At 57.9% G+C, this 11,358-nt stretch overlaps 3 protein-coding genes across 3 annotated transcripts; 1 reads left to right on the top strand and 2 right to left on the bottom strand.

Annotated features, from left to right (window-relative positions):
- Positions 1-2,139: 2,139 nt before the first annotated feature.
- Positions 2,140-5,878, top strand: CONPUDRAFT_79267 (uncharacterized protein). The gene is made up of 4 exons (XM_007764644.1): positions 2,140-4,315; positions 4,420-4,998; positions 5,073-5,543; positions 5,612-5,878. Exons 1-4 carry the CDS (start codon positions 2,477-2,479, stop codon positions 5,669-5,671), a joined length of 2,949 nt encoding a protein of 982 aa, XP_007762834.1. The 5' UTR covers positions 2,140-2,476; the 3' UTR covers positions 5,672-5,878.
- Positions 5,879-6,088: 210 nt separating this feature from the next.
- CONPUDRAFT_43820 (uncharacterized protein) lies at positions 6,089-9,527 on the bottom strand (the record flags this gene model as incomplete). Its single annotated transcript, XM_007764215.1, has 7 exons — positions 6,089-7,696; positions 7,749-7,940; positions 7,993-8,153; positions 8,217-8,459; positions 8,932-9,152; positions 9,242-9,402; positions 9,480-9,527. The coding sequence occupies 7 exons, from the start codon at positions 9,525-9,527 to the stop codon at positions 6,089-6,091; spliced, it is 2,634 nt and encodes an 877-aa protein (XP_007762405.1).
- A 595-nt stretch (positions 9,528-10,122) lies between these two features.
- On the bottom strand, positions 10,123-11,351 carry CONPUDRAFT_44527 (guanine nucleotide binding protein beta subunit 2; the record flags this gene model as incomplete). Its single annotated transcript, XM_007764258.1, has 4 exons — positions 10,123-10,471; positions 10,522-10,653; positions 10,703-11,183; positions 11,240-11,351. The coding sequence occupies 4 exons, from the start codon at positions 11,349-11,351 to the stop codon at positions 10,123-10,125; spliced, it is 1,074 nt and encodes a 357-aa protein (XP_007762448.1).
- Positions 11,352-11,358: the final 7 nt, after the last annotated feature.

The following is an 11,358-nucleotide window of genomic DNA, read 5'->3' on the forward strand; positions in this document are numbered from 1 at the left end:
GTTCTCTCGCCGCCGCATACATATGAAGTGCACAGCCTTGAGAACGTGTTCAGTACCCGGCGGGTGACACTTCGGATTCAAGTAAGTATGCGACAGGGGCGACGGAGATATCTCGATGAGCCACAGTTGTGACACGACTCCGAGCGGGGTTTGTGCATCCCTGGAGGTCTGGGTCCAGGTCACGGATCATAAGTAAGTCTACGAGCCTGAGCTAGCCTGAGTGACAGTGGGGGTCTAGGTCTGCAAGATGCGGGTGTAAGAGGCTGTAAGCCATTGGAAGGAGTTGGAACAGAGGTGATTGTACGCTCCCGGGGTAGTCCACCAGCGCGTTGCCTCGGATCATCGAATATTGATCACCTCCTGAGGAAGGAAGAACGAGGATTGCCTGCAGGCAGCGACGATCTCGAGTGTGCATCTTCGAGGTGCAAGCGAATAGCGGCGGTGATAGGCTTGGGGGTCCAGGATCTGCGCTTAGCGCGATTCAGAGGCGGCCCTGAGCATGGCGGCGACTGCCACCCGCGGCCACCGTATCGAGGGTCTGCGAAACGCCGAAGGAACGGTGCGGGCGTGCCGGGACGCGTTACCTCACCGTCAGATATTGGATAATTGAATTACACACCCGCCCGCCCGCATCCGCGCGTTCGAGGGTGCATTATTGCGTAACGTTTCCTGTCGCATCTGCATTTGCATTTCTAGCTTCTTCTTTCTTCCTTCTTGCAACGTTTAACAATACCTTTGCTTCCATCTTCCATCTTCCGTCTTTTCATTCTTCTTCATTCTTCGTTCTTTGTTCATCTTTCGCGTCGTTGCCGTTGCCGTTGGCGACGTCGACGAGTCTGAGACCCTCGAGGCTTTGCTTTGCTTCTGCGATATTGCTCTGAAACCGCTGAACAAGACGCTAGCTGCGGTTACGGGTTTACCATATCATTACATGCTTTTCCAGTCGGCTTAATCTGAACGTCGTTCGTTCCTCTGAGACAACTTACTCCCTTTCTTTCCTGTGGATTTTCTCTTTCCAAGCATACCAGACGCGCCTTGCAAGTACCAAAGGATCACATTAATCAACACAACACACAAACGCAACCCACCTCACACACGATAATATAGACGAAGACGATGAGCCACAGCAGCCTCGCGCGACGCGCCGAATCGCCCGCGCCCTCGCGGACGATGAGCCACTCGCCAGCGGTGTCGCTGCAGATCTCGCCGAACCTAGAAGCGCTCCTGCAGCACGACGAGATGATCCGCGCCTTGTACAACTCGAGCCCGAGTCCACCGGACACGAAACCGCAGCCCCCGCCCGCGTCGTCCGGGTTCGCGATCGGACTGCCGCTGCCGCCTCCGCGGCACGCGCTGGGCGGAGCAGGAGGACACGGAGCAGGAGCGGGAGCAGGAGGAGAAAAAGGAGGAGGGGGAGGAGGGGGGAAGCGACCGCGGTCGGTGCTAGGCCCGAGAGAGCACTGTCTGCGGCGGAACATGAGCGCTAGCCACTTCAACGGATCATGGACGGATTTGCTGGCGGGGAATGGGGTGCCCGGGATCGTCGGCAGCAACAGCGAGGGTTCGCGTTTTCACTTTGGGCAGTCGTACTCGAGCCCGTCGAGCCCCTGTTCGTCGCGGTCCGCGACGCCGACACCGACGCGGACGTCGACGCCAACGCCGTCGTTACTGGGACCTATTCCGAGGAGTAATCCATATATCAATCCGATTCCGGCGCTGGAAGATGAGAGCGACGGGTCGAGTGGGAGCGGGAGTCAGCTATCGCATTCTGAGGAGGTCGCAGGTAAGTTGTCTGTTGTAAAGCATGTGTGATGTTTGGTGGCAGAGTCGCTCAAAGTGAGATTAACGCGTTTAATTAACAGATGTGGGCGCGGTGACGCGGAAGAAAGAAGGGCGTCCCACGAGTTTTGGTGGTGGATCTGGACGGTCGAGGCTTCGGCTGGGCAAGGTGGAGAAGATGCTGAACAAGGGAATGGGATCACTTAGGCTGACAGGGAAGGGAGACAGAGACAGAGAGGGTGGGCGTCTTTTTTCCGATTTTCGAGGGAGAGGATCTGATGGATCTGGACGGATAGGGAAGGGCATGCATGTGGACGAGTTTGGGGTGTCTATTTCCAAATCAGGAGAAGGTGTAGAGGTGGAATGTGACACTGCCACCATTGCAACCGCACCCGGGCTGATGGCGGCCAATTGCAACGCGCCATCGCGACAGTCGTCACCCACAAGTGCAGGTGGATCTGGGAGTCGGTCAGCAACAACAGGTCAACAGCAGACAGCTCAATGTCCGACTCACTCTCCCTCGTCTCGTTCACGTTCTCTTGACTCGTCTGACCCAGCGAACAAGACCCCGACTGGCCACCAGCTGCTCGTGCGCAACAAGTCGTCGCCTTCTCTCGCGTGCTCGCCTTCTCCTTCTCCCGTAAGAATCACCATCAGCGCAGGATCAACGGTAGCGCCCAGTTGGGATCATTATAGTATGGCGGCGTCCTCCCGGAAGACAAAGGAGCACGAGTCGTTTATGGACCTTCTCTCGCCCCACTCGCCGGACAGGGAAGATGCCCAGCCACGTCCTCCCACGAACAAGCATGAGAGAATCCTCGGGATAGAGACTAGCGCAGTCCAGAATAAGCACAGGCGCACATCACTGCTTGCTCCTCCCCGTCCCCCAATGCCTCGCTGCATCACTGCCTCCAACCTCGAGGAGCAGATGACATTTGCCCCAAACAGCAGCGACTCTGTCCCCCCATCCCCCCTCAACTTTGACGACCCCACCCCCGACAACGTCTCTGTACGCTCAAATGTGTCCAGCATCCAGTTCGCGCGCCGCACACCTTCCCCTGTCGCCTCGGACTCGGACTCCCCGCGGCGATCTCATTTCAACCCCTCCTCCACCTCCTTGGCGTCACTAGCACCCATCGAGTTCGCAGAGCCACCCAGCCCGGTCTACGTCAGGAAGCCGTCTCTCCCCAGAGAATCCAAGCCCCAGTTTGACCGCGACAAGAAGCCGCCATACCTCAGCAAGCGATCGGCTAGCGCGTCTCCCCACCTCCACTCCATTGCACTACCCCCAGAAGAGTCCAACAAGCTATGCGCCAGCGACCGCGAGGCCCTCATCCGCCGCAACCGCAAGATCGCCCAGGTCTTTGGTCAGACTCCCGGCACAATGACCATGGCGACCGACAGCTACTTCAAGGACGCATCACCCGTCATCCTCCAGCCAGAGGAGGACGCGTCCCGCTTCTTGAAGCTGCTGCCCCAGTCTGCTCTCTCCGCCCTCCTCGGCTCTGCCCGCCAGAAGGATAAGAGCCACCGCCACGCCATGTCCGTCAGCGTCGCCATGCGCAGCGCAACCGGCCCACCCTCCGCCAAGGCCCTCAAAGACGGTCCCGGTCCCCTGTCGCCATGGCAGGTCGTCGAGTCGCCCTGGGCCATCGAGGGTCGTCGCCATTCCTCTCCTTTATCCCCGGAGAAGGCTGCCTTCCTCGACCCTGCTGCCGACCTGCTCGGGGATCATCGTCATCATCAGCACCACTACCAGCAGCTCCATCACCATCATCAGACGGGAACCACCCACGCAGCCTCAGCCACTGATACGGCCCGGGATAGGGATTCACCTGACCAGCTGCAGCAGGAGTGGAACGCCCGCTTGCGTGCGTACAAGTTGCTGCAGGATCAGGGCCAGCAGCAGCCATCTCCCCTCCGCACCAACAAACCGCGGAACCTCTCCCCGTCTTCCTCCTTCATCGACCTCTCGGACGAAGAAGGCCCACCCACAGCCCTCCCCTCGTCCCCCTCGCACGCACGCACACGCGGACGCTCCTCCCCTCCCCCTCCCCCATCCTCGTCTTCCCCGGGCACAGCCTCCGCCTGGGACAAGAGCAGCATCAGCAGCGGCGGCACGGTCCACCGCGTGAGTCGCAGCGCGAGCATCGCCGACAGCGCGTCCGTGCTTTCGCTCGGCTCGCTCGCGTCGCGCACGTCGCAGGAGATGGCGGAGATCGAGCGCCGCCAGAAGCGCGACAGGCTCGCGAAGCTGCATCGGTTTTTGGGGTCGCGGGTGCCTGCGGACCTTGTTATTGGGCCTGGGGCGATGCCGGGTGATACGTCGGGGTTGCCGCCGTTGGCGTATGGGAGTCCGGATGGGCGGTCGTGGGCTGCGCAGGGTGGTGGTGGTGGTGGTGGTAGGAGTAGCAGTCGGAACAGAAGTGGAAGTGGGAGCGCGGTTATTACGCCGCCGCAGTACGAGAGGATCAAGGAGGAGCTCGGGGGCGAGGAGAAGGCGCTGAACGTGCGGCGCGCGCAGAAGATGGAGAAGGTATGTCATCCGTTCTGTTTCGTTCTCCATTTTACACGATACTATTTTCATCCGTTCATTCTTTCACCGTGCGTCATATGTACACATGCTGACACCCGTCCTAGGTCTTCGGAGCGGCCCCACCGCAGACGCTGTACCACACCCGTCCGCTGCCGATCCCACCGTGTCTCGTGCCAGGCTCCGTGCCAGGCGCTGCCGCACGGACGGTGTCGCAGCCGACGTCGCCCCTCGGTCCCTCGCCGAGCGTCGACGGCACCGGGCTGTCGTCGTCATCGCAGTTCCAGTTCCAACCCCCGCACCAGTCGCAGTCGCAGTTCCCATCCCATTCCCAATCCCATTCCCAGTCGCAGTCCCAGCAGTTCCAACAGCTCCCGCCTCCCTCCCCGTCTTCCCCGACCTCGTCGCGCAACCCGAACCAATCGGCGTACACCAAGTCGAAGCACAAGGGCAAGCGGCAGTACCGCCCGAGCACGAGCGAGTCTGCGCACCCGCTGATTCCGAAGCGACGGGGGAGCGACGCGTCGATCAAGTCGATTGTGGGCGTGGGGATCGGTGTGGGTGTGGGCACGGGTTCGGCGGGCGCAGGCGGGAACTGGCCATCGTACCAGGATGTGCTGGCGCGGTCGTCGGTGTATGTGAATTATCAGCATTCGTTGAATTCGTTGAATGATATTATCGATCGGGTGCGTTTTGTTGTTTCATTGTCTCTCTCTTCGAGTGTGGGATGTGGTCTGATACGGGGGGTTTGTGTGCGTAGGATGACAAGGAGTCACTTGCGGAGCTGCACCGGTATTTGCACGGTGACCCTGGTTCGTCCGATGAGGAGGAAGACGATGATGATGATGACGACGACGACGAAGGCGAAGTGATTAATATCGGGCGGGACGACGACGACGCCGAGCACCAAGAAGACGGGCGCGATACCCCGACTTACCCCTTACCCACCACCACCACCACAACAACGTCGTCAGGCGCGTCGATCAAGTCCGAGCGCCGACACTCGCTCCCCGTGCGCGCATCCATGGCGTCGCTCGCGCCCTCGGAGCTCACCGTCTCGACGCCGGACCCGGAGCAGCGCGCGTTCCAGCTGCGCCGGCGGCGCGCGGCGAAGCTGACGAACTTCTTCGGCGTGGACTACCGCGAGCTGATCCAGGATGTGCTCGAGAGCATCGAGAAGGGTGTCGAGGAGGAGCATAGGCGGGGGACGCTGCAGCCTGATGAGGTCGAGGTTCGTGAGCTTTCGTGGGTTTATGTGTCAAGGATTCGTTGCTGACGATGCTCCCCTTTTGTGAACAGGAGCTGCTCATGAAGTTACGCACGTTGAAGACGAAACGGAGAAGCAATTTCGCTAGATGATGATGACTCTCATATTGTGTTATATATTGCATACAGTGTTTCTTTTTCCCTTCTTCCTTGTCAACCCATTCTCATTCCCATTCACCCCCGGTCTCCCGTATTCCCTCTGCATATTATACTCTTATACTAGCATGACATGCCCCCCGATCCATCCCCCCGCGTCCCATGTTACCCCATGCCATATGTGATTTGTGACTAGCACACACCCAGCGATCGCGGCCTCGACGCCGAGTTCATGTTCCGTTTTACTTGGAAATACCACATAACATAAAACAAACAGGCGCGTACGTCCTAAGTAAGATTGAAATCATGAATGAGTAGGGTGTGCGAAGCCAAGCAGCCATCGTAGCGCGGTGATTTCAGGCATAATTGTCCACATGTGAATATTGATATAAAGTTAAACGACCGCTCCTCCCCTCAGAGAATAACCAGATCCCCACTACACGAATTACACCAGAACACATGCGACTCGTCCATGAACTGCGCCCTGCGCGCGTGCTGGTGCGCGTGCTGGTGCTCCCCCTTCTCCGTCGCGGGCTCGGGTATCGACGCCAGCGACGACGACGCCGACAGCGGCGGGCGCGCGGCCGCCTCGCTCTCGATGCGCGCCTTGAGCATGCTCAGGCTCACCTGCCGCTTGTGCCGCGTCTCGGGCGACAGGCCCACGTCGAACACCGTCCGCGGCGACGTACTCACGCCGAAGCTGCTCGCGCTCGAGCGGTGCGCGCCCGGCCGTCTGCCCGCCTCGATCGCGCGGCTCGATGGGCGCGAGGGCGCGGAGCCCGAGCTGGTTCCGCCGGGGGAGAAGGGGCGCGGTGTCCGCGATGACGACGACGCGGTGGCGGCGGCGGTGCGGAGCTGCGTGAGCTGGTCTTCGAGCGAGGTGACGGTCTTTTGCAGATTGTGCGCCTTGGCCTGCGCGTCGAACACGGCCGTCTCGAGCGCGCGGATCGTCGAGTGTGCGTTGGACATGTCCAGCGCGTGCTGCTGCCTCAGCGAGCCGAGCAGCTCCTTGTCGAGCGAGTTCGAGCGCCCGTGTTCTTTGCCGTGCGCGCCGCCCGAGCCTGAACCCGGGCCCGAATTAGGGTCGTCGACCTCGTCGGCGAACGAGGATGCGGCGTGCGAGAGCTCCTCGTCTTTGGCCGCCAGATCGGCCTTGAGCGACTCCATCTCGACCTGTATGCGCTCGATAAACTCGCGCTGGTCGTCGTGCACCCTGCGGTACTTCTCCACCTCGCGCGAGGCGTCCATAAAGTCCGCCTGCGCCTGGCTGAGGTCCGCCTTGAGCCGCTCGATCGCCTGCGTGCTCCGCGCCTCGACCTGGCGGAGACTCTGCCGCTCCGTCTCGAATGCGCGCGCAGCGTCCCGCGCCGCCTCGAGTTCGTCTTGGATCTCGCCGTACGCGCGCTGCAGGTCGTTCAGCGACGCGGCAGACGACATCTTCTCCTTCTCCCCCCGCGAGCGGGTCTCTTCGAGCAAGCGCGCAACTTCGGAACCGGTGCGGGATTCTTCGGAGAGCGACTCCTCGAGCTGAGCGATGATATCGTCGCGTTCCCGCTGCCCCTTTTCAAGAGCGAGCAGCCGGTCCGTGAGCTGCAGCTTCTCCGAAGTGAGGTCTACTGTCTTTGTGCGCATCTCTTCGAGTGAACGCATGAGACCTGAGCCCTCCGATTGCAGATCCTTCTGTACGCGCTCCGCATCCTCCGCACGTCGAGTTGAAATACGCAACTCGGTCTGCGTCGACTGTAGTGTACGATCGCTCGCAGCAAGCTCACTAGACACGTCAGAGATCTTTTGCTGAAGCTGCTTGACGACGTTCCGGTTAAAGTCAACTTGGGATTGTAGGCTAGATTTCTCCTCGAGAAGTTCTTCTCGCTCTCGCTTGATGGACTTCAACTCCTCGCTGACGGAAGAATATGTCTTCTCCAGCTCGGAATGTTTGGATTTCCATGAATCAGCGTTCCCAGTGTGTTCGCGAATCTGCTTCTCGAGTGCTTCCTTCTCATTCTTGACACTTGAATGAGTCTGTGACAGTGAATGTCAGCAACTTTGCGTAGTATTATTATATAGTGCTTACCTGCTTGAGTTTCGAGAATTGGAACTCCAGCTCATCTGCGCGATTCTGAGTATTCTTCAACGAAATCTCGAGCTTCTCAGCGCGGTCGTCAGACTCAATCTGCTCCTCCAGCTCCTTCACCCGTCGCTGATACCGTTCTGAAGACGTTTGAGTTTCATCCAGGTTGGCTGACAAGAGTTGATGCTCGCGTTCCTACGAAAACTTTTAGCGCTGAAAATGCTAAAAACAACTTGCGAGAACATACGAGTTCACGGTATTTGTCACTTAACTCCTGTTCGCGAGCCGAGGACTGTTTCAAGTCTTCGGAAAGCTGTAGCGAGTTTGTCTCAAGCGCTTGAAGGCGTTTCTCGAGCGACTGGCTCTTCTCGCGCTCTTCTTGCAACAGCGACTCTTTCTCCCTCTGGTCTGGAAAGCACGCGCATATAATCAGCTACGAGTCATATTCTCAACTCACAATGAGAAACGTACCTGACTCAAGTTCTTCCATGTGTTCGAGCGAAGCAGTGAGAGTCGCCTTCTCCGATACCAGCAGGTTGATGGCGTTCTGCAGATCCTGACTTTGCTTCTCCCAATGTGAGGTGGCCTCACGCTCCTGTTCTTCCCATCGTTGCCTAACCTGCTCACTTTCTTGTGTGAGCTCCTCGACGCGTCCTTGTAGTTCTTGTGTCCGTGAACGCTCAGAATCGATAGTAGCTTGGGTAGACTTAAGTTCTGGTGCACAGCAAGTGTTAGTTTTGACACCACAAAATAAATGCGCGTGCATTACCATTCTCCAGATCACTGACTCGTTTGCTCGACTCGCTATGTGAGCCCCGAATCTTCTCCAGCTCGGCGTTCAGCCTGCTGGACTCCTCAATACCGGACTTGACCTTGTGTTCCAAAGCGTCATTTGCCTTTGACAGCTCATCTCCGCGTTTAGTCGCGTCCTGGGCGTCTTGCTGGCTTTCCCGTAGCTGAGCCTGGAATGACTGTGAACGAGCGCGCTCCTCGTCGTAGAGTTTCTGCTGCTCCTGGACGGATTGCTCCTTCTCTCGTAATGACGACTCAAGGGACTGGAGTTTGCTCCGTGTTTCCTCGACAATTTTCTCCTTCTCGTGAATCGCTGCTCGGAAGCATAAATACTATGTCACACAAAGAAAAAGCAGATTGATGAGAAACGCACCAGACTCAAGCTCAGTAACACGAGCCAACGCATTCTGCAGCGCTCCATCGTCCGCCCTCTCACTCGGAGACTCCTGCTTCTCCTCGCCGTGCACTCCATTTAGAGGCTGAGACGAGAGCGGCGACTTGACAGGCGTCGGGCTGACTATTGCTGGTGGTACAGCAGGCGAAGCCGTGCGCGAGGGCACCTCTGCCCGGGGCAATGACGAGATCCAGTTGGCGTCTCCGTCTGAAGGCGTGAACCTACCAGCAGCAACAGCAGTAGCATGAGCATGAGCAGCAGCAGCGTGAGCGCGCCATTCTTCGTTCTTTGCAGCGAAGATATCACGTACACGTCTCCAAAATCCGTCTTCTCCTCGTCCGCAGCGCCTCCAGCACCACTGGGTACACCCCCTACCCCGGGCAGCGCAGGCGTGAGCGACCTCGAGGGCGGCGGGCTGGCAAGCTGCCCGCTCTCCTTGCCGCCAACTGCTTTCTTCTGCCTCTTCTTGAGCTGTCCATCGAGTTTCCTCACATTAGCACCGAGACCCCAGCGCCTTCCCCACAAGAGCCAAGAGACAACAAACTCACCATGGCCTTCGCCCGGGCAGCCTTTGCTGCGCGGTCATCTTCGGACATGGCGAAGAAGAGATGTCAAGCGTGGTCTAAGGGTAAAGACTTAAACGTAAGCTAGGGTGTTATGGCCGAAGTAACAATAGTAATAAATGTGTCGTGTCCCAGCCCCTACCAGCTCGCGTACATACCGCGTCCAAGATTACACCTGCCCATCTAAGTAGACTAATGCTTCCTTTCGTCAGACCGACACGTTGCGCGTTCAATCGTTCAAAGTCGGATTACAAGGAGACAAGAATTCCGCAAGGTATATATTTCGCAAACCAGCTGGTGCAGCTGAGGATAACGAATTTAATTGGAAGGAGAAAGTATATACGGGAATCGAAACAACAATAAAAAGTAAGATTCGGGTAGCAGCAGATGAGGGATGGAATGACTATGAAATACCATGGAGGGAGGACCGTGCCCACTGACAAGATTTAGGTAACGAGCGACTCTAAGGCGTCCAGCAGGACGCGGGTGGGTGGAGGGAGGGATATAGGACATACTAGGAGGGTTCAGGAACGTCGAGAAGGAGCTGACGAGGGACCCAGGTCCCAAGAAGCGAAGAAAGTGATACTACAGAGTTTCATCATGCCCAGACCTACAACACCGATCGTGATCAGCCGTGTACCAGAGGATGAGAGACCAGACGTACCCGAAGAGTAGAGTCCCACGAGCCCGTGCACAGTGCCATACCATCGGCGCTAACCCCCAGACAGCTCACCCGGTTCTCGTGGCCGGTCAAAACACCTACCCGCTCACCGCGCAACGTATCCCAAACGTTGCACGTCCAATCATCATAACCACCGAAGAGGATGCGGCCAGAGATGGAGAAGGCGACAGACGTGATACCGCACAGGATATTGTCGTGCGTAAATGAGTTGAGTTCCCGGTCAGCACGGATATCGAACAATCGGCAAGAAGCATCGTCCGAGCCGGTAGCAAACGCGTCGCCGTTGGGGAAGAATCTAGATATGGCCTGAGGAGCGATTCTACAGCATGGAATGCAGATACGTACTGAACGGCGTTGATGTCTGACTCATGACCAGTGAAGGTCTGGGTAGCCCGTCCACTTCTTATATCCCAAAGCTTTGCAGTTGCATCACAGGCGCCGGAGACAAAAACATTTTGGTTGGGCCCAAGAGAAAGACTGCAAGCAAGTCAGAACAGGGCAAATTCCAACGAAGCTCCACAATTACCTCATGACATCGCCAGTGTGATCGCTGAACTCAACAACGCGGACACCCGCCTCAATGTCCCAAAGCATACAGGTCATATCACCAGACGAAGTGACGATTTGGCGGTCATTGATGAACCGACAGCAAGAGAGATAACCCGAGTGAGCGCTAAGCTCGCGGCCGCCCTTGACACCATTAGCCTCCTTGCTATTGAGGCTGTATATAGAACAGATGTTGTCGAGACCACCGCAAGCGACGTAGTTGCCTGAGGGAGAGTAGGCGCAGGTCATGACCCAGCTAGAACGAAGAGGGATGGCGTGGACTTTGTTGGTGGTGTATGCGTCCCAGACGATGAGCTTTCCGTCCTGAGAAGCGGAGACGAGATGTCTCCTGTCGGCAGCCCAGTGCATGGCGTAGATCTTTGCCAAGTGACCCTTGAGGGCGCGACGCGGGCGCATGACGATCCGAGGGAGGACCTCAACCTCGGCGGCCATTGCTCGCACTGAGGGACTCTGCTTGAGAGAAAAGTCATTGGCGGAAAGTGAGACGCGGACTTACGGGTGGTGTCCGCTGAGGCTTCCCTGCTTGCCCGGATTTTTTCCTTTAACACCTCTGCCTCGCGACGGGCTGCTGCGATACGCTCCTGGATATCACCCTGGCCTTGAGACATGTTGTAC

Source organism: Coniophora puteana (assembly GCF_000271625.1).
Source record: "Coniophora puteana RWD-64-598 SS2 unplaced genomic scaffold CONPUscaffold_1, whole genome shotgun sequence".
In the NCBI taxonomy this organism is placed as follows: domain Eukaryota; kingdom Fungi; phylum Basidiomycota; class Agaricomycetes; order Boletales; family Coniophoraceae; genus Coniophora; species Coniophora puteana.